Source organism: Fukomys damarensis, unplaced genomic scaffold (genome assembly GCF_012274545.1).
Source record: "Fukomys damarensis isolate Sample0158 unplaced genomic scaffold, DMR_v1.0_HiC HiC_scaffold_35, whole genome shotgun sequence".
Lineage (NCBI taxonomy): Eukaryota > Metazoa > Chordata > Mammalia > Rodentia > Bathyergidae > Fukomys > Fukomys damarensis.
The window spans coordinates 14,868,500-14,891,863 of NW_022900947.1; the positions used below are offsets into that span (position 1 = coordinate 14,868,500).

At 38.1% G+C, this 23,364-nt stretch overlaps 1 protein-coding gene and 1 long non-coding RNA gene across 2 annotated transcripts in view; one reads left to right on the forward strand and one right to left on the reverse strand.

The window, feature by feature from the left end:
* Kcnip4 (potassium voltage-gated channel interacting protein 4) overlaps positions 1–10,967 on the reverse strand; it is a 499,970-nt gene extending 489,003 nt beyond the window's left edge. Inside the window, exon 1 of the mRNA XM_010610433.3 lies at positions 10,778–10,967. Within this exon, the coding sequence (XP_010608735.1) occupies positions 10,778–10,877 (100 nt within the window). The 5' untranslated portion in view covers positions 10,878–10,967. The remainder of the gene's footprint in view (positions 1–10,777) is intronic.
* Positions 10,968–13,457: 2,490 nt separating this feature from the next.
* LOC104852662 overlaps positions 13,458–23,364 on the forward strand; it is a 45,203-nt gene continuing 35,296 nt past the window's right edge. Inside the window, exons 1-2 of the long non-coding RNA XR_002024909.1 lie at positions 13,458–13,559; positions 15,638–15,730. This is a non-coding gene — a long non-coding RNA (uncharacterized LOC104852662). The remainder of the gene's footprint in view (positions 13,560–15,637; positions 15,731–23,364) is intronic.

Below are 23,364 nucleotides of genomic sequence, written 5' to 3' on the forward strand. Positions count from 1 at the left end.
CCATCTCACAAACACATTACCCCCAATCATGCTTCATGTTCAGTGAGAAGAAAGCAAGCAAACACAGTGTCTCTTAACTTCCCATAGGAATGTACATCTACATCTATATTCCTGATTTCCCTACCAGAGGACACAGGCAAAATTGGTCCCTCCTACAATCTATGATGATTCCGCCACAACTACAGGGACATTAACAGTATTGTCCCCATGGTATCACAATACTTAGAAAAGCATCCAGTAGGAGGCCAGTAAGTTCACTGCATGAATGTATGAATATATAGATGAATGAATATTTGTGGTTATGAGTTTCACCTGTCTGAGGGCAGGAAGAAGACAAGTTCCAACAAAGGCTTTTCTAGAGTTTACAACTGCAGCATAAATCTAGCCAAACATATAAAACAAATAAGGGTCACCCATGCTTTATTTTCTCAGTGGCTTTTTACAGTCTTGAACAAGCAATGATCACAGCTATATATGGCATAAAAAGAGCCAGCCACACTGTCCATTTAGCTCTATTAATTCTCATAACAATGGTCAACTTCTACATGATGGAACTGAGCCTCAATTAGAGGGTCAGGAAGTTGCAGAAGGTCACCGCATATGTGAAGGCAGTGAGATCCAAATCTATGTCTGCCTGGTGAGAGAGTACAAGTCCTCTCCACTTTGCAGTCAGCCCATGAACGTTCCCACACGTCCAAGCCTAGCTGAACTCTGGAACCAACTCTGCATAGAGCAGAACAACATTCCACTGCAGTCAGCAGGGTCTGGAAATCACCTGCTGTCAAATGATCCTACCCTCACTATGTCAAAGATGAAGTAAGGGTAGCAGTGGAGATGAGGAAAGAGGTGTGGTGACTCCTAATAGGAACTTTATATTCAGCAAGATTAGATCTTGCTTTCTCTATGCTCAGGCAGGAATTTTGATCATTCTAGAAAAGGTGATCACAACAGGAGTGGATCTTGGTATTTCAGGATCTGAAATACATGCAATCTAGGGGAATGAGGTTTATAAGAAGAAAGTAAGAAAAAAATCCTATGTCCAAAATTTGGCATCGTTATTAATATTTATTGAGAGTATGAATAAAAAGGCTCCATGCACTTGAAAGGCTCTGTATGTTAAGCTTCATTTTCTTCAAGGGAATTCTGTCTCTGACCTTTTCCTGACCTTACTTAGAATTAAGGTACATGATGCCTGAGAATGTTTACTCCTCAGGTGTAAATTCCAGCTTGCTAACTTCTAAGTGTACAACACCAGGCAGAGAACTGAAACTACACAACCATACGTTTACATAATTTCTCTTTTGTTAAACCTTCAATTACAGCTGATAAAAACAGTAGCCAACATAACTAACACATGTAAAGGGTTAATGATAGTTCGTGGCACACAATCAAGGAAGTATTCATGAAAGCGTTGCTGGTCCTATCCGCATCCACTGAAGCCTTCTTGAGCTTTAGTCCTAGAACCCCCTTCCTTGAGCTCTCCTACATTCATTTAATACCTGCATAAAAGCCTGTGCTCCTGAAACTAGTGATTTAGTTCTGGATCTTCATCCTTATGGATATCCAACAACGACAATGGAGCCCTCCCTAGCTTGCTTCTGAACCAGAGCTGATTTCTAACTCCAACTAGTTGATGGCCTCTTATAGTAGTAAGTGCCTACCCATTTTATCAGGAGTACCAGCAAATAAAGTCCCTCCATTTTGCTGGGTGTAAACTAATAAAACTAGAAAAGAGAAATATGATGAAAAAAAGATCATAATATATCTTTAGGAAAATAAAGAGTTAGAGTTCCTGTGATTATGGCTAATAAGATTATTCTTACAGGGTTTTGAAAAAATTAGGTAATACAAATATGTAAAATACATCTCCTCCTAGAATATAATGATTACTCTATCATAGGTAATGTAATTATTGTTATATCTATGCCATCAAGTAGTACTGTGATTTCTAACAAGTCAATTAACCTTCCTGAGTCTCAATTTACTCATAAAATAAGAGGGTTGGACTACAGTCCCCGATTCTTGATAGTTTCAAAATTAGATATTAGAATAAATACCTGGGATGTAAATTTATCACTCTATTTCTTAATTTGAAATATGCCCAGTTTATGTAATCTTCTTTGAAACTAATATGGCAAAGAGAAGGAGCCACTCAAAGGAAAAAGCATGGCTTTCCTTAGGAAATTTACGTTTTTTAACTGCACTGTCATAATGTTTCCACTATGGCAGATGTTCAAGGAATATTATTTGACTTTCAAAATCTCTTCCATAGTAAAGTCATATTAAGATGATTAACACTGTTTCTAAAGATGCAATAAAATGGGGGTTTATATTCCAAGGTTTTAAAACATCTATGAAGAAATAAAGACTAGTCCTTCTCAGCCTGTGTGGTGGGTGGGCAGAGGGGCAGATCCTACTTAATGAAGAAAAATAAATTGTAGGTCTGAGCACCTAAGCAGTAGTGAAGGAACGTATAGGCAGTTGTTTCAGCAGAAGATGTCTGAGGAGATGTAATGAACGTAAGGCCTATCAAGTTTCTCGATCACAGCGAAGAAGGATCTGGGAGTAGCGGCATGCAGAGACCAGCACAGGCGTATGGTACAGAAGCTGACACCAGGCCCTATGAATTTTTTTTTTTTTGAGCCACAGACTAGAGACTTCCCATCTTCATTGCTCAGGAGAATTCCAGTAACAAACAATAAAATACAACGACCTTGCACTGGTACCACACAAGGGGTCCTGCAAGATGTGGCCTTGGTTATGTTCCTATTTCTCTCTCCTCTCCCTGACTAGGTCCCCCACTCACTCAATGCCAGTCTACCTGTGCTCCTAAGATACACAAAACACACCAGGACCCCAGCACTCTTACACCAGGCAGTTCTGCAACCTGAAATCCTGCCTCCCAGATGCTCTGTCTCACATGCTCATTTCTTTGAGGGATCTACAGGCAGGTAAAGTCAGTTTTTCCAAAAGTCCTTCTCCGATCACCTCGTCCCAGCCTAATGTTTCTTTCCCCTTCCAATATTTTATGCTTGTCTCTGGTAGATACAAGGTTATATATTCCTATATATGCCTTTGTTTATCTTTGCATCTTGCTTCTCTTACTGTATCTACATTTCACAAGAACTTGAACTGTACTTGCTGCCATGCTTACAGAAATTTATTATGAGGTGTAGGAGAGACACATGTATTCAGTAAATGAATGAATCAATGAGTTCCACTATAGTTATTCTGTCTCCTGTACACTTTTTAGTATTTATAGTTAGCACTTCAATATTTAGCAGACACACTTTAAAAGGCAGAGTTTTTATCTGTTTTGCTGAAATCTGCATCATCAGTGTTTAGAATAGTAGCTGAAGCCTTAAATTTGTTTCACAAATAAATGTCATTTACCATGAAAATTTCCTGTGCTCTAGTTTGCAGAAAGGAAATGAAGGATTGCCATTAGTTATCATAAGAAGTAACATTCATGACCAGTTTTAATGACAATCAATTGATCGATAACAACTTCCCATTAAGTGATCATCCTTCCAAAAGCCTGAAGTTCCACATAACATCAGCTATGCTTTGTTCTGAGCATCTTCATCCTTCCAGCACAGCTTTCACTAAGCTTAGCAAGGGAACATTGAGGAGTGTCCTCTCTCATAGGGAGGAAAGAAGACAGTGCCTGGCTCTATAAAGGCAAACACACAAATAATTTATCACAATTATAGGCAGGGTTCTAAGCATATACAAGTATCAACTTATGTCAAGCCACACAAAAATCAGGGAAGGCAGTGCTACAACAATTCTAACTTAAGGGTTAAGGAAACTAAGTCCTAGACAATTGTAATTCTTACTCAAGGCCACACAGCTAGTATGTATTAGGATGGGGATTCTATTGCTATTCAATCAATTATTTTGGCTTAGAGACTGTGCTTTGAGTATTTACACTTCATAGCTTTCTGATACAAAGTGAAGCACACAATTGATGTAATTTCAGAAGCAAGGTTCATCATGATAATGAGTCCCCTGACTTATTCAAATGATTTTGCAGAGTAGCCTCAACAGTGGGGATGAACTTCAAACACACCACATGTACTAGGGCCTCTCTGAGATGATGGCCCTTCAGCAAGCAGTGAGGTAGCTGAGGAATTCAGCAGCTCCCCCTTTTTAATAATAAGGATGATAAGCAATTAGGATAGCTACTTATGTGACTGACTGATAGGTGGATAGATAGATCAATTGAGAGAAAGAATTGAAAGTCTGCCTTCCAGGACAAACCCACTGGGGTCAGGGCAGGCTGTCAGATACTAGTAACTCTCTACTCCAACACTCATGCACAGAGGTAGAGAACATTCGGTTTATGATTAAGCCTTTCAGCACAAAAGTTCTTAGTAGTTGCACCTATACCGAATTGTAACATTCTGGAAAACATGTTCACTCTCACCTGGGCCCTAGAACTGTTGGGACCTTAGAATGACTGGTTCACAGTAGGAATGAACAGGGAAGTTGCAATTTGGATAATGTTTTATGAAACTTAGGGTATGTTTGAAATCTATCTTTGGAAAATAATACATTCTAGTTTTATTTCCAGAAATAGTTCTGATAAAAACAATTCATTTAATAATTTGTTTTATATCTCTGGAATTCTATTTCTGCATCTATGAAATGACTGATTAGAATGGGGTAATTTCTGAAGGATCTGTGAAACTATGATAAATCTGAGCACCAGATATATAAATTACAGATGTATCTTCTTTGATTTTCCTCTTCTTTCTCTATTTTTGGCTCATGATAGCTATGGTTTATCAATGCTTCTGTACAGAATTAGAAGCCAAAAATTCATATTAAAAAACCTTTCAACTAAGTATAGGAATATTGTTAATAATTTGTAGAAAATGGTTCCACTGTGTATACTTTTTAATCTGTCAAATAATTTTGGAATCTTCTTTTGGAATATTTGCATTTGATAGTTGTAATGAACGACATTTGGATCAGTGCCACTAAAATATGTATTGAAAATAATGTAGATTCCTTCACTTATTATCTTGTGAGTTTAAGTGAGTCAGTACTCTTCCTAAACCTTCAGTTCATCCCTATGCAAATAGAAATAACACCTGCAATCTTGCATGCTTGGTGTGATAATTCCAACAACTGGCATAAGCAACACTTCTTTCACCCGCGCTGAACTATAGACTCTTAACTAAGGTAAGTTTTCATGCTTCCCTTCCACTCTGTTCCTGATAACTAAAACTGTCTGTGTTCTTTCTTACTTTACATTTGCCGATACATATTAGATTATGTATTTCCTGTTGGCAACCATTCTGATCAATCCTCAAACTCCCAAACGAAGCTTGCATTATTCTCTAAGTTCATTCCAGAAGCACTTACTTGAAAATCCTACTCAAATATAGAGTATCTCACTAAATTTGCCCATGTTCCAATCCACCTACTCCATATTTCTCAGATCCTTTTACACATAATCTTCCTCTTGGATTCAAGGTCTTTCCTTCTCAAAGTACTATCTTACATGAGTTTTCTTCTCCAAAATCACCAGCCCTTCTTTCTATATTTTCAGCAACTCCACCTGTCACCCAAAAAACAAACCAGATAGATACTTGGCTCAGTCTGAAAATGCACATTTACTTCTACATTTCTGTCAAATTTTACCTCAGAGTTTAATAAAATTTTGTGTACTTTTAACATATGAGATTTGTAATATTTTTCATTCTGAATTCAGATGAGGATGTTTCACAAGATCAAGAAAGGCTCGTGAAAGGCCGTTAATGGAGACCTGATGTAACACTTTCTCCCCTCACCACATTATTGGACATTGTCATCATGTTATAATAGCAAAGAAATTGAAATGATGAAATAGGATAGGGAGTCTGACATTCGCAACTTAAATTTTTAAATTTTATGGCTACATGGCTTAGAAACCTCAAGCCAGGTCTTTAACCTATACAGGTCTAAGTTTTCTCATATCTAAAGTATTAGTTCCTACTTTAGAGAAAAATGGTGAAGATTAAAATCTATTATATTATATAATAATATTTATATGCCCATACTATTAATATGCCTATACTATATAATCTTATATTATCCTAAATGGGATTTAACACTTGCCTGGTGCATATGTAATCTTCAGTGAAGGCAAGAAATTACTGATAATTATTTTATCTCATGGTAAAGAAGAATGATGGAATTCAAGTAATAGTCTAAAATCACATGATTAGTAAGTAGCAATGCTGTGATTAGAACCTAAGTAAAATAACTCCTGATCCTCTAGGCTTAATCTCTAAGGATACAGAATCTTCTTCCAGTGGTCCTCTTCAGGCGCTAATGTTCTTGAAATACAGAATATATTTACTGTAAGACTCTCTGAAAAATTCAAATAGTGGAAGTATTCCCTTAATTCCATTCCTATATGGAGTGGAACATAGTATAAGTTTTCTAATATTACCATAAATTATTTTTATTATTTTTTAATGCTACCATTTAGAAACTTCAACATTCCAAGTACACACCAGCTTTGGCATCTCATTGCATTTAGGGAAGCGAGATGCTAAAAGGATTTTAAAAATATTCTCCCATGAATTTCAGTTACACTACTCCAGATGTAAATAATAGCCCCACTCAGTCATCTCCAACCTTGTGGTCCCTGGTGGGCATCGTGGTCTGGACACACAGTAGGTGCTTTAATTCAGTAGGTCCAATTTATGGACAAATCATGACCATCCACGCTTCTGTCACCAGCATGAAAGAACTAAAATTTTGAGTTTTAAAAGGTCATTTTTTATATATGGTTAATACCTTTTTTTAGATCTCAAGGAAGCTCGTATTATAGTATTATAAATATCTGCTAAATAAATGAGCTGAATAAATACAAAGAAAGTATTTTTAAATTGGTGGTAGATTATCGTTGTATTTTTGTTTTTATGGAAGACAATTACCAGCAAGAGTTATTTTTTTCAAGTCCTCTTTTCATACATAGTTTGAATAACTTGATTTTTACTTAGCTTAAAAGAAGGATGGTTCTTTATTCAGTAACTACTTCAACATACTTTGATACATATTTGGATGAAAAGTAGATGTTTTCATAGCTCAGTGTTGCATACAGAGATAATGAAATAGCTTTGCCATTAACATTTTGATTCAGTTTCTCTCTGGTTTGTGTTAACAGAAAACCACTTTCATTTTTATAGCTGGAAAAGAGGCAATTTGCTGTCATGAGGCTTTGGGCATGGTCCTATCTGTCACAGCTCTGTAGCATCCCAAACTACTCCGTAAGTAGAGAAACTCCATGAATTCCAAACATTGGCTACTGACGTTGACTATTATCCTCAAAACCTGTGACCAGTTTTCCTTCATTCTGACACAGTATTAAAATTGATCTTCTTTAAAAATATCTTACAGACTTTTAACTGAATTACAAAAACGAACCTAATAGATGTAATATGATGTGCTTCATTGTTACTGGAACTCATATAAAGTTTTGAGAAACTGTATTACAAGAATGTCTGAAATAGGAGCCCCGAATGTCAAATGTTAGAGCTAAAGGGGAGGACATGTCTCTATTCTCTTAAAATACAATGAGAATTTCCTTGAGATCTGATGAATTAACCCACTGTGGAAGAGAAGGCTTAATCTAACAGTTGCACTGCATATCTGTTTTCAAGTAGGTCATTGATAGCTATTTAACGAGAAAGAATATGTGCTCCATAAATTTTCACATTTTAATTGCCTGGGAGACTCTTAGAATTTATGAAGTGGAAAGTTCCACGGAGATCATCCAGCATAGACTTTTTTTTTTTTATCATATTAGATAACTAAATAGTTAAAGAGACTTACCCAAGTTTAGAAAGCAAGGGTGGCAGAGGAGGCTTAAGTTTTTTTTGTTTTTGAGACAGGGTCTCACTATGTAGTTGAGACTGACCTGGAACTCACTATGTAGCCCAGGCTGGTCTCAAACTCACAGTGGATCCTCCTGCCTCAGCCTCCCGAGTGCTGGGATTACAGGCATGCGCCATCATGCCCAGTTTTAGGCTTTAGTATCTGTACTCCAATTATTCTTTTATTTTCTGTAGTGAAACAGTGTATAAATATAAAGCTTGTAGTATACAGAAATATGTGGCATGGATCTATGTAGATCATTATTTATGCATATGATAACAAAGGTTGAAACAGGTCTCAGGATGTTCAAGAATCCAATCCCCACCTCAGGAATGGGAATTCAAAGCACTCTAATAGAAGCAAATACAAATAACTCAGACTTTCATATTACCAATTTATTTTGAAGTACATTTATTCTGTACATAATAAAAGATAATAACTGCATCATGTAATACTCATATGCCGTTTAGAATATAACATGATGTATGCATAATATTATGAAAAAAACTATATTCTGAATGAGGCCTACACTGTAAAATAGATATAAGTTGACATAAAAGGGTTTAATCATTTAAGAAAAATATCCCCAAATCATCCTCATAAGGCTTTAATCTAGGTGAAAGTTTGTCTAGGTAACACTCAAATTTCTGATCAAGATCACTTGACCAAAGAAATAAGAAAAATAAGAGTAAAAGAAATCATTGTTTCTCTAAGTTAGATATGTAAAATAGTGGGAAAGAAACCTGCAAGTGAAAATATATCTGAATGCAATGAGTATCAATGTTCGTTTTCCTTAAGAAAGTTTCAAAAAAATCTATGAAAGTTATTTTGATGTTAAACAGTCTACACTTTTAATTAATTAAAATCACTTTAAAGTGTGTGCATAGACTATATTCAATGAGATATACCTCCAGTAAGCAAAGAATGCAATGAAGTTAAATCTTGTTTTGAAGTTTTTTTTTTGTTTGTTTTTTGACTCTTGAATTCACTTTAAGTGTTATACCCAAGTTTGATTCCCAGTACAAAAAAAAAATTAAAGGGCACTGTTGCTTTTTTCATCTACCAATTTTTATACATAGAGGATAATTCCTCTTTGATGTGATTATGAACACTGTATTATTTTAAATTCATCCTCAAACAACACTGGAAATCAGGTATGGATTTATACTGAAGTTTATGAGAGAACACATTTTCTTCCTAGAACTAGTACAACATTGGCCTGTAAAATGCTAATATTGTAAAATATAAAATACATGAAAGAGATCACTTGCACAAATTGATACAGTTTTGAATATAGGTAAGAAGGCAATGTAAAAGTAAATAACTTCACAAAGGCTACCAGACCTTAAATGTTCTCATTTGGGAGAGTGCACATCCTCCTGAAACAAACAAGAGCAATACTAGAGTGGGTAGCATCACAAAATCCAGAGCAAATGCCCCAACATAAGAGTGAAAAGAAGGACAACACAATCCTCCATGAAGTAATGAAATAAGATAAAATAAGTCTCACAATAGAGAGAGGAATTCTGACAGTGTTCTAAACAGCTGGAAATGTCAAAGAAAATAAAACCCAACGCATTAAAATAGCAGGTCCTAGTTACACTGGTCCTGGTAAAACAACACACTCGTGAACAGAGAAGCCAAATCAAGTTTCTAGCTACATAAGAACATAAAGCACATTTTAAAGAAGAGCGGACATTTGCATAATTTAGAATTTATATTTTTTAGAGCTACAAAGCAATGTTTCCCCCAGAGTGAACTGCAAAATGCCTTCTGCAGACTTCCTTTAAAATGACTTTCTCAAACCCTGCTTCACATCAGCACCCTGGCCCTCCTGCCAGTGAGTTGTAAATGTAGGTTTCTGGTAACCTACATCAGAATGACACACTTCAATTTGCTATTTGGAAGAGCCACCTAATTTATGTCACATTGTGGCAGCCGTTCTCTGGAGAACTGGCTGGATTAGTTGTGGATGTAAATACATTGCTAATGAATTTTTTCTTGTTTACTTATAAAGAATATCAAAACATAACTACGTCCAACATCATCTAGAGATGCTTGCAAAAACTGCACTGCCAACTTTAGAGAAACAACGACTGGCTGGATACAAATACTCTATCACAGGTATTTTGAGTAGTAAGTTAAACAGTCTCAATTTACTCCAATTCTCAGAGAGACATTACTTCAAAAAATGATATAAGCAAGTACACACCTCATTTTTTAAAATGAAAGGGAGAAGATTATCAAGAACAGGAGAACGAGCCTCTAATGAACATAAATAGCAACATCTAAAAAACAATTAGCTATTTGGAATCTAAATTAACCTCAACCTGTCCTATGAGTTGGAGACTTTTTAACCTCAGACTCTCTGAAACAACATAAAACAGGTAACAGTATAAGCACTTCTAGAGACATTATAAAAAACTTGTCATTCTTGGGCTGAAATCTTAAACCGTAAGAAATTGTAAATGTACATGCATTTCCATTTGATGAATGCATTTGCACAGCAAGAAATGAGTGCACCTTACAGTATACTGAAATAAAAATTGCTAATGAAATTTAAAGGGGATATTAGAAACAAAAATGTAACATCAAAATTTAGACCAAATGTCGATAGAAGCAGACATATGCATTGTAAATACTTAATTTCCTCAGTTTTGGTTCTAACACTTGCTTCAAATTGTTTCCATGGTTTCAATATCCTTTTGTTGTGAAAACATTACTAAAACTTGCAAAAAGTTTATTTTATTAATCTTTCCTACCCTGAACAATTTGGCTCTTTATGTCTACCCCAGAGTCACCTTTCTTTGAGCTCATTTCAGGTGCCTCTCACATTCACTTAAAGAAAAATGTTATTGCAAAACAGATAATTGTTAGAAGTCGCTAAAAAGCACTCCCTTACCTTCTAAACCTGCTTCAATCAGCCCAAACTGTTCCAATAATTTAACAAAAAGCACAATGACGATCAGAACTGCTATCATCTCAAGCCCTTCCAAGTTCATGATCAGCTAGGTCATGGTCCGACCACTGCCACTGAGAAGTGTTCCTCTGCCTGGCAGAGGAAGAAGTGCTCCTCTTTCTTTGTAAAGCCATTAAACTACGTTAAGAAGACTAGCGCCGGAGAAGGGGAGGAGAAGGGAGAGAGAGAGAGAGAGAGAGAGACACACACACACACACACACACACACACACACACACACACACACGGAGGGAGGGAGGGAGGGAGGAGAAGGCCAAGAAAAGATGCAGTCGTCCTGTCTGTCCTGTCTGCTGCAGAGGCAGCTGGATGAAGTCAGGGCTGTCAAAATTATCATCTTCCTCCTTGTCACTCTGACACAGAGAGACGGCCACTCCTGAAACAGCGCGCAGATCCCCCGAGGCCCCGGAGGTCGCCAGGAGCATTCCCCGACCCAAGGACCCGATGCGCGGGGACAGCTGGGCCCGGGACTCCACGCGCACCGCCGGTGGCTTTGTGGGGCTGGCCAGTTGCCTTGGCAACGCGGAAACTGACCCGGGGCTGCACTGGCCGCAGACAGGGACCCGCGCCGCCCACCCGGCAGCTTTAAACACCAAGGCAAGCTGGAAACGCCCCGGGCCGAGCGCCGGTTTTCATTCTGTTGTTTCAGAAACACTGTTTACTAGTTAGGGCAATCGCGAGTATTTCAGCCAGGCACGCAGGTCCAGAGAGAAAGGAGGCTTCAGGAAGCCGTTCATTGTTCACTTTCATCTTTTCAGTAAGGTTTTATCCTAAGTCTTAGTCACTGTGAACCACTATGCTGGTTTGAATAGTATTACACTGTTTCAAAGCAGGAGAGTGACAAGCTAATGAATACTCTTAGCATTTACGTAATGTTTTAGTTTTGCAGTTACCTCCTTAGGTTTTTGCTCATACCATTCAATACATTAAGACATACACTTTTCAATGTGTGCTTGTTACATTATTTTTTTTAAAATATTGATTTAAGTAAATTTAGAGCCAGTCGAAGTCTGAGGAAGAAATACAAACTTATTGGAGTTTCTGTCTCTATTTTGCATAACTTTTTTTCCTCCTAACTCACACTGCCCAAGTAGCATAGATCAGACCTACAATGAAATACTGGACTAAATAGCTACAGTAACAACAACAACAAAGCAAAACAAAACAGCAACAAAACACAAGAGCTGGAAAAGCTCTCAGAAAGCCAATTCTGTTCTCTTATTTCACGGAGGAGCATCTGAGGACTAAAGACAGCAAGAGATCAGGCAGGGGCAGAACAGCATGGATGGGGGTCCACTTGTGGTTGGATTTGAGGCAGTTTAATGGCTTAGAATGCAGAGTCTGGGACCAGATTGCCAGGATTCATGGCTAGACCCTCTTATTAGCTGTGTGGGTACATTATTTATTATCTCCATATCTGTGTGTCCTTATCTATTAAACAGGGCATGTCAATAACACCAAGACACCAGGACTGTTGAGGAAAGTAGTAAATGGCACATTCAAAACAGAGAAAGTTGTTTCAATCACTACCAGTTCTTATTTTTACCACAATGTGTCCATGCTTTACTTACATTTCATAGCAGTGCCAGACTCATTAATTTGAAATTTAGCCTCACTGTATCATTCTCTTAATCAAAGCTCTCCCAGGACTTCCTTTTGCCTACTGAATGAAGTCCAAATGCCCCTGCAAAGAATCCTGGTCTCCTTGGTATCCTGGTCTGGTATCAGCTTGAGGACTGTTCCTCAGTGGTCGTACTCTCCCTAAACAGTCTGCCTAATGGCTCAGCTCCTTCTCCCAAGCTCCTTCGGGGCTCTTCCACCTCCTTTGGCTTTATTCAAATCATATGATCCTTTTTTTGGTGGGGGTTACATACCATCCCCACCTGTCAAGTCCTTAAAACTGTTTCATGAAAATTCTCCAACCAGTATTACAATAAATCTCTCCCTTTTTGTGTGTTTTGGTGGTACTTTCCCCATTTATGATACATTCTATTACAGCTACTTGGATATACGCTCTCTCCACCGAAAACTAAGCTTCAAGAAGGCAGAAATCATGCCTTCAGTGCCTTCCTTGGTGCTCAGCCTCATGTGTCCATGGGGATACCTCCTACTCTATAGATGTAAAGTATATGTATTTATTGGATAATGGTCACCATTGACTAGGCTATACTGCATGCCAGATGCTGGATATACATTGCTTCTCCTAGCCACCATGATTGTTGATATAATTAGACATGATTTACAGAGGAAACACTAAGCACCAAAGAGTTTAAGGAACAGGCTTTGGGTCATACCACAGGCTAATGGTGGCACCAAGATTCAAACTCTGATTTGTTTAAAGCAAAACCTATTATTTCTTCTCATTATTCCACAACAGTTTTAAGTGAATTAGAAATCCAAACATTGGCACAAGTACTCATTAGCACAAGATGAAGGTTGAAACCCAAATGATCCTTCCAAACTGTTTTGTGACATTCTAATTAATCCATTAACCCCAGCAACTTTGAAACATGAGATGTTTCCAAACTGGGAGTTAATTGAACTGATGGATCTTGTCTCCTGATCATTCCCAGGATTATCTTGACTTAAACACATATCACCTGTGGTCTTCATAAAGGAATTCTTCTGTCTTTCTCCTAGGAGAAGCTCCATAGGGCTCCTCAGCTTGTTTCACAGACCAATATCACCACCCAGGTTCCACCTGTAAGGTTGGTATCTTTGGGCTGAGGAATATAGTAGCAGGGAGGTAGAGAAAAATACCAGAGTGAGTTTATTTTCTGTCTGAATGTCACAGTTAAGGGTTCTCTTAGTGCATAGTTGGTCCTCTGCGAGCCTCCCAGTTCCCTTTCTTTATATACCATACTCTCTCAGACCTCTACTTTTCTGGTTATTATATTTATTATATTACATTATGTTTTATATTATAGTATTCTCAGGTGCTCTATGAATAAGTGACTCTATGCATGTCTTGGTTCCCAAATTCCCAACACAGAAGAGCCCTAGGAAACTACACTCCATACAAAAGCAACCCTGAAATCACTACTCTGTGAACCAGTGTTAATTCCCTTAAAAGCGCTGTCAGAGGCTGGAAGGAATATATGCTTACATGTTTGTCAGATGCCTCCTTTTGATAGAATATAAACCAGTGATGGTGAAACTTTTAGACCTTTCAATGATGCAGACAGGCCACCACAACATGCATGCCATAAGTTTAACACCACTGAATAAACTGTTGACTACAAGTTCAAAGAAATGTGATTATCTTGTTGACTGTGGTACTCTCAAACAGAGAACAGTTAAGGGATAGAGAGTATAGCTCATTGGTAGAGTGTTTGCTTAGCCTGTGCCAGTCCCTGAGTACTAAATAAACAAACAAATGAGGAAGAAAAAAAATAGTGTGTGCACCTAAGGGGCAGTGACTATTTGTTGAATGACTAATCTCAGCCTCTTTCCTAAAAGTCACTTGCCCTTTCTGTGATCTGGCAAGACCCAATTCCCTGTTATCTAGAGCACAGAGGACACCTGTGGGCCAGAGAGGGTTCTACACAATCTCTGAGGAAGTCTCCTTCCAAGGCTGTTCCTATAGTGTCCCTTTGAGGTGATCCAGGAGTATGCACACTGGAACATCCTGGCTGTGTTCACAGTTTCATGCTCTTATGTGGGTACAGTTTGTGTTTCCTGCCAAAATGACCAGTGACAGCAGTATAAGAAAGACAACTGAGAAGGTATCCATGCTTGAACTATCTTAAAACCTTTGCTGTTGTAGAAGGTGAGAAGTTCCTTGGACAGCATCTATTTCAACTTCTTAATTTTCAGCTGGAAAAACACTTCAGTCTAAATTGGTAAAGCAATTTAATTATATACATACATATATAGCTCGATATATTCATAGCTTGAATTCAAAGAAAGCATTAGTCCAGTATAATTTCTTCCTAGAGAGTCCAGTATATTTTCTTCCTATAGAGACCCATATTCCACTTTATAAGAGAGATTCTAGTGTCTAGGAGATCTTAACAATGACCAGATCATGGCTCTCATTCAAGTTACTTACAACTCACTCAACCTCAGTTTGCTAATCTTCAAAACAGAGCCAATACGCCTTTCCTCAGAGGGCTGTTATAAGAACCACGGCAAGACAAGGAATCATTCCATGTCCCCAATCAGGAGTTGGTAAACACTGTCTGACATTTTATGAGTGGCCAGATATACCTGAAGTACTCAATGAAACAAACTACCAGGATATGGAACTGATACTGTCTTGTCACTTCTTAAAAGACTGTTTGCTTTTGCTGAATTGATGCGATTTTTAGAAGACAGAAAGTTCTGTGCCCATTCCCTAGGACGAGTAGTAGATAAAGGGTGTAGATGAGGTGGTGATGAGAAGAACCATGTTAGGTAGATGGAAGTTCTACATGATACTTGGGAGGCTGAGGCAGAAGGACTGTTTGAGTGCAAGACTTTGAGGCCCACCCAGGCTACATAGCAAGTACTCAGCTAAAAAATAGAAAATCTCCTATGAGTTTTATTCTCAACAAACTAAAAGAGGACATTATGGCAGACTCAAGTTTCACTGCTTAAAGGAGGCCTCATAAAAGCAGCTTCAGGGAGTTTTTCTGCTCAGGTTCACATGGCCACAGGAAGGTTATCCTTTACCTATTCCAGAAAAACAAACACACTTAATTAGAAACCTTCTCATTCATGTATTTCAGAGCAGATCCCTAAAGTGCAGTTTATTCAAAATCACCAGTTACTGACAGTAATGAACTTATTTCTGCTTCATTTTCAGTGGTGCAGTTTTTGAAAGGATGCAGTGCTACTTCCCAAAATGAGAGACGAATCTGCCCTTTGATGAACTGATGCCAAGAACAAAGATATCCTGGTTAGTTGTGTCTTTCTGATTCCAGGTGGGAGATGGTAATCAAAAGTAGAGGAAAGGAAAAGGGACAAACCTTCTATTTATTCTTATCTCAGAATCCCAATTAATTGGCCTGAGCAAAAAAAAAAGCTTTGCTCAGTTTGATAGTCTGTTGTTTATTCACTCCTTAAACCTGTGGTCCAGGTATTGCACATGCAAGATGCTATGGTCCTAAAAATCTTCTTCCCAGACTTTACGTAGATCGGAGTCTATTAAAATTTGGGTCACACTAAGTAACACATTTGGAATGATCACTACTGGACAGATTTGTATACTATTATATGGGTTCTCTTGCATAGACCCAGGTGGTAAGGTGCTACTCTTTCACAGGGGGAAAATTACAAGGGAAACAGGAACACAGGGGCTTACTGAATTACACCGGGAAAACTCCAATCCAAGATTCATGTAGGTTTGGTTCCAGAGACCATGATTAGATGGTGTTTAAGATACAGCTGAAACAACTGAAATCCAAGGTGATGTCTAGTAAAAAGCCTTGAGGAAGTAGAGAAAGTACTCAGACAGGAGGGACCACCCAACTTGGGCTTTAAAGGCAGTGTGAGGGAGGGCAAAAGAATCAAGGTCGGGTTTACAGAGGTCGTGCTAGGTTTTATGTAGATATGAGGCAGTATTTGCTTGTTTCATAGCTACAGCAGTCTAAATGCCCAGTGGAGAAGCAATTAGTCCCACCATAGAATTCACTTGGAAGCTGAGAAACCACCAAAATCAGCCAAATCCAGAACCCAGGCTCTCCAAGCTTCGTGTTTCTCTGGGCATCTCCAGGTCTAACTTTCCAGTTGAGCGTCAGTGGCCTGTCTGTGACACACATTATTCCTTCGGCAATGACGTGATCCAAGAGAAGCCTGGCTGTACTTTATGAGTGAGAGAATACAAAGCATATACAGCCCTTCAAAATGAACCGAAATAAAACAAGCCCAGGGCATGAAATGAGAAATTGATTTCTGAAATGTTGTGAAGAGATGATGATCTTATATGTGAATGAGACAGGGTAACGCAGAGGGGAAGAGATGCCTGTGATCAGAATCTCATCTGCTACTTTGAGCTTTGGAACTTTGAGCAGATCTCTGAGATGACTCAGGTAAAGCACTCCGAACAGAGTCTGTCATGTACATATATGCTCAATAAATGGTAATTGTTATTGTTGGTATTTATCGAACCTTTGCTGTATACTGAATACTGTTCTAATTGCCTGATACGAATTATTTCCAGACATTTATACAGCTCAGTGAGTTAAACGTTACTACTATTTCCAGTTGAAAAGAAGTAGCTAAGAAATAGGGCATTTCCAATTTGAACTGGGAATTCTTAAGAAAACATACTACTCATACACACCCGTGAGTTCACCACCACCTTCAACAAAGTAATGCAGGAAGAATTTATAAATTCTTGTAAGAAAAAAATTAAAATTGTCCTGAAGAAAAATAGAAATCCCGGTATCTCTTTGCAAGGGGAAAAATGATAAATAGCAAAGAAATAACTCTAATGGGTGATCGGTGCTTGAGAAATTCGTAATCACCTTCCATTCTGGAACACCCGCAAGATGAAGAGATAGAACAAGATGCTAATAGAGCATCAGGCTGCACACTCTACTCAGATCAAACTGGGTTTTCAAAGTGTCCTACCAACTGGTAGGGAAATCTACCTTGAAGGACACGTCACAAAGTTTCTATCAGTCAACTTATTAGCTCCGCCCATGCATCACAATCCGTATTCCATGTCCAAACTCTCAATTATGAGGAAGCACTAACACTACAGTCAGACACCCACAGATGATGTTGTCCTCAGGGTACATGACAAAGGCAAGCTGCGGTGCTGGTACCGGTGGGCACATAGAAGAACTCCAGGCGGTGACTCGGAAACACACGAAGCTGTAGTCCACTGCACCCCTGGTGGAGTGAAGACAAGTGGGATGAATGGAAATGGCAGCAACCGTATCTGGCATGGACAAGAGAGCAGACAGAATTCATCCGTTCCACATGGACTGGGGATGCACCAGCATTTGTGTGCCTTAGAATTATGTAGGGATCATTCTAAAAATGAGTCCTCAGAACTCCTCTTCTCATTTAGTTGGTCTTAGGTGAGTTCATAAATCTCCATTTTTGTCAAACATTCCACCACATTCCAATATAGGACCTTTCTGGACCACACGCTGAGAAAGATGGCATTAAATCTGCTCACACACCTCACCCATGTGAGGGACACAGCCTCCAGGAAAACCTTCACCCAGATTGTCAGAAACTAGCTGAGAGTCACATATTTCACACACTCAGTATGGCTATGAATAAATGGGGGTCTCTGCCTGTTTCTCCATCTCCTCCTGAAAATTTTTCTAAGTAAGGTATATTTAAATGGTTTGTGAAAGGACACAAGATTGGATTCTCTTTTTGATGAATTACTTTTGATGATTCATTCCCTTCATTCATAACAGCTTTCTTTCACAAGTAAGTGTCAGGTTCAGAAATCTTCTTTTGTTTTTTGGGTTTCTTTTTGTTGTTGTTACTGGGGATGGAACTCGGGCCCTTGCACTTGTGAGGCAGGCAGCAGAACCACTGAGCTAAATCCCCAGCCCTAGCTTCAGATACAAACTTGAACCGTAGTTGCTACACATCCTATCTCCCATCCTGACCCGGAGGGGCACCCTTATTTCAGCTTCAAATGCAATCCTTTAAGTGAGGACAACACTAACCTGCAGCCACCTCAGAAACCAAACCAAGTGAAATACATAGCAATTGATTGGTGCAAATATTGCTGTGTCACTGGTTTCCATAAAGTAGATACTTCAGTCCCAGATCTAACAAAAAACAAATCAGCAGCTATATGGAACTCTTTCCTATTATTCTGGGAGGGCTAATCCTTATCTAAATCAATGCTATAAATGTAACAAAAGATACAAATTTGTCTGATGCATAATTCATTTATTATGAACTCATGTAAGACTCAAATCATTGAAACAGGATTATTTATGGGATAGTTAACACCAGAGGCAATTTCTACAGATTTTAGCCCTGGCTAATGAAAGATATATATATATATATACATTTTTTCATTCCCAGTCTCATTCTATTGTTCCTTCCAACAAATTGATCCTCATTACAGTAGGCATACTATACTTCCTCACAGAAATAGTGGCTAAATTGTTTATTCTTTTATTGCATCAAAAATATAAAATATGAAAAGACATAATAATGCCCTGATAATTATTCATGCTATTGATAAATTGTCGTGTTTTTACTAACAATTCTAACTTAATCACTTATTAACTACCTTGGTTTGCAACAGGAATAAATTCAAGCATCAATAACAATAAAAATAATATGCTAGAATCAAATTTTGAATAATAAGGTATATATTTTCTTTGAAAACTACACATAAGCCATTCCCTTAGAAGGGCCATACTGAAAAGAAACACTAATATCAATGCAGTGGAAATGTAACTCATTGAGTATTAGAGTGGCCTCAGTGTTAAAGGTAAATTTTATGGATAAGTGAGGTTAGAATTATTATACTGCAATCACTAGGCAGAATAAAACTCTTTAGGCTCATCAAAAATAATCAAACATGATCTGCCAGTTTGATAACCAAGAAAAATACCTCTCTGCATTGCGAAAGGATGGCAAATATTCTGAGAAATGTGTTACTGGGCAATTATCTCATTGTGTGACCATTACAGAATGTACTGACACAAACATAGATGGTATAGGTCACTCAAGAAATTCAACTTCAATGTGGCCTCTTGGTGCAATCAGGATATGCAGTAATCACAAGATGTAAGAGTCTATTGATGGCAGAACACAGTACACTGCTTCCCAGTAAATTATTTTTCTTAGAAGTAGAAGGAATATGCTATAATATAATGGAAAATGTGCAGCACAGTAAATACAAAAATCAGTAAGTAATTTATCACTTCAAGCATTTATGTACTATACATAATTTTATATGCTATACTTTTATATGACTGGCAGTACAATGAGGTTTGTTTATACCAGCATAACCACAAACATGTGAGTAGTACATTGAAATAGAACCTTAGGGAGGCTACAGCATCACTGGGAGTTGGGAAGATTTCAGCTCCATTACAATTGTATGGGATCACCACTGGGTGAGTTCCTTCCATGACTCAACAACATTGTTGACTACATGACTACAATGTTGTGTAACAGCTTTCCACTGCTGCTTAGCAAATCATTACAGAGTGAGTTACAACACTATACAGCTACTATTTCATGGATGAAATCTTGCAGATGAAGATCCTGAGATGGGTGAGTTAAATCCTCTACTCAGCTTTAAATCAAAGTCAAGGATGGAGCTGAAGCTCTGGATCTTCCTAGATCACTGCTGTATGCCTAAGGTCTTTTCTCTTGTCAGCTGGTGGCACAGGCCACACCTATGTCTATGAGATTGCTGTAGGTGTCACACCTTCTCCATCGCATAGAAGGCTGCACCATGAATACTAGTGGAAAAGTCTCTTCCATGCTTCAAACCTCTCTGATAACTTTTCAGGGCTTAGCTGATTAGGACAGGCTCACCCAAGGTAGCCTGTATTTTGAGTAGCTCAGTCAACTGATTAGTGATCCTAATTACACCTGTAAAAATCCCTTCCATCATCAGGTAAAGGTCCAAGATCCCAGTAATGAATGTAACTGTACTGTATACCTAAAATGTACCAATAAACTCAATTAAAAAATCCCTTCCATCATCAGGTAAAGGTCCAAGATCCCAGTAATGAATGTAACTGTACTGTATACCTAAAATGTACCAATAAACTCAATTAAAAAATCCCTTCCATAATAAATGGTACCCTAATTATGGTAGTAATGGCTTATTATGTTCCTGAATCCTAGCCACACTAAATGGATAGCATTATACAGAATATTTACATCAGGAGATTATCTTCAATTCTGCCTCTCACTATATGGTTCTTGTCTCTTATGAGGCATGCCAGGTGTCCTGTGGTTGTGGCAGGCTAAAAAATATTTTTTTATTTTATGCATTTTTCAAATTGAATCAGGGAAGAAGATCATCATAGAGCTGGGTATTGGGTTGTTGACTGCACAAGGGCCAAAAGATGTGAAGGTCTGCAATGAAAACTGTTCACTAACAACTCTTGGCAACAAAGGGAAGAGAATGGTTAGAAAAAGCTAGAGGGATATGTTTGCCCACTCTGGAAATAGACTGCATGTTAACCAACTGGCTTCCTTCTCTGCAGTGCATAAAACAGAAGTATTTAGAAAAATGTGAAGATCAGCATGTTTGGGATTCTGACATTGTAGCTACACACTGCATTCATTTTAGGGAATATTCTTCCTGTACTGTTTTTTCTTTTTGTGGTCTGGCTCTGTTCCCACCGTGGTCATGAGTGGCCCCATGAATATCCCTTTACTTGCATAACAGTAGATCATAATGCAACTTCCTAACACATACATTAATTTGATACTTTATTAGCTAAAGAGTTTTGAGAGCTATTACCTTTTAGCTCTAGTTACATTTTCCATGAACTACAGATACAAGATCTGGCTGCATCATTGAGTTGAAATATTTACAAATCTGTCAAGCAACCAGATTATACAAAATACACAATAAATAAATATCATTGTAGATTTTCTTGTAATTAAAATGATGTGGGTGTTACTCCCAAGGTGTAGTCAGATCTTACAGCATGCTTGTCCAATGGTACCCATTCATGCACTAAGTATGAACCTCCACAAAGCCCGGTCCCCTTTGTCTTACTCACATACACTTCTCATCAGAGTGACAGAAACATGTCATCCCACACTTCAGTTTATAGGAGTATCTTGCTGACTATAGAATAAGTCCCAAAATCTTAGCAAATCATGGAAGAACCCTTCCAATTCTCTAAGAAGCTCTCAGGCTGTCTTTGCCTTCTATGCTTTCCTCATGAAAAGTTGATTCTGTATTGGACAGGTCAGGTTGGTCACTCTAATACCTTCCTTCTCCCTCTGAGAAATGCTTCTTCATCATTTAAAAATCAGCTTAAGTATCTCCACTTGGATGGACTCTTTCACAAGTCTCCCACCCCAACTAGTCATCTCCCTTCTTGTTTCTCCGTTGTTCTAATATCACCCTTTCAAGATAAATAAGCTGCTTGCCATAATAAGAGCCTCTCTATAATACCATGAGTCACTATAGAGAGAAGCCATATCTTACTTTTATTACCTGAGTACTTAGCGTACATTACTTGATCAGTAAATGTTGCAGTTAGCAAAAGGGCATGAAAAGAAACAGGAAACCAATGGCATGCTATGTGTAAGGTACAAGGGAAATTTAAACCAGCTACAAACTCTCTAAGAACCATCATGACTAGAATGCCACCAGTAAATATTTAAATGTTTACAAAGCGTTCCAATTTTCCCAAAACTGATTTAAATGGCAGAAAACATTCATGATTAGCACCTTCATGGGAAAAGTTCTGTTCATCACATTTCTGTAGGAAAAAATAAGACCACTGGCAATCAGGGAACTTGAAGCGGCGGCACCAATGTATGAAAAGGAAGATGTGGTAAGAGCCAGTTTGCTACCAAGCACAGAAGCTTAACACAGCGCTGCTGGCTGAACTGCTAAATTCAAAATGATTTTAAGCCAACCCAGAACATTCTAAGGCAATCACTAATCTGAAAACTTGCAGTTTTCTCCTATTTTCTATTAAGAGTTTACTATATTGAATATCTGGATTTATTTTCTTTGAATAAGCTTATGTCATGCAACCATCTGGGTCAGGGCCCATGTGGTCCATTTCTTTGGGTACAAGTCTGCCATGGTAGTCTCAAAGGTACCGTCTGTTCATGTGCTTCTTCTGGGCTTCGTAGTTCTTGAGTAGACGTTCAAGAGACACCGAGGACATGGTTCGGCATTATTATATGATGGAAATGCTTGCCATTAGCAAGAGGAAAATTTAGCATCTGGTCAGGGAATCAAATTGTTTTATAATATCTCGGATTTGATTAAACTTTCATCTCACATGCCAACTACCCCCTTTTTCATAAATTTTAAACACCTAAGTTTTACATGAAGTTAATCAACACATTTTGATTAATGAACATATAAATCATTTTGATTAGTTGGTACAAAATCACAGAAATATATTAGCTATTCAGTACCCTAAAAGTACTTGTAATCACTTTTCTCTTGCTCTTCCCTTTGGGGAAAGAGTCAACAACTCAAGGAAGAAAGCGCATGGCCAAATATGTATTCATGTCAAATAAGTATTTTTTTAATGATTAGGTAATTTTAACACCCTAGTAAATAAGGGAACTCTCAAATCTATTACAAGTTGACAAAGTGCGGCTAATAAATTACAGGAAGCAAGTGTGCACATCCGCCACCAGGGCTTCTGCACCTAAAGGAGCCTTTATACCATTTCCACTCAGAGGCCATGTTGAGAAGTTACGCCATGTTTGCAGGGATGTTGGTTTTGCTAGAGCATTTTGGAGTTGTACTGCATGAATTGTTTTTTTGTTTTTGTTTGGTTTGTCTTGGTACCTGGGATTGAACTTGGGTCCTTGCGCTTGCGAGGCAGATGGCGGCACCACTGAGCTAAATCCCCAGCCCTTGCAAGAATTGTT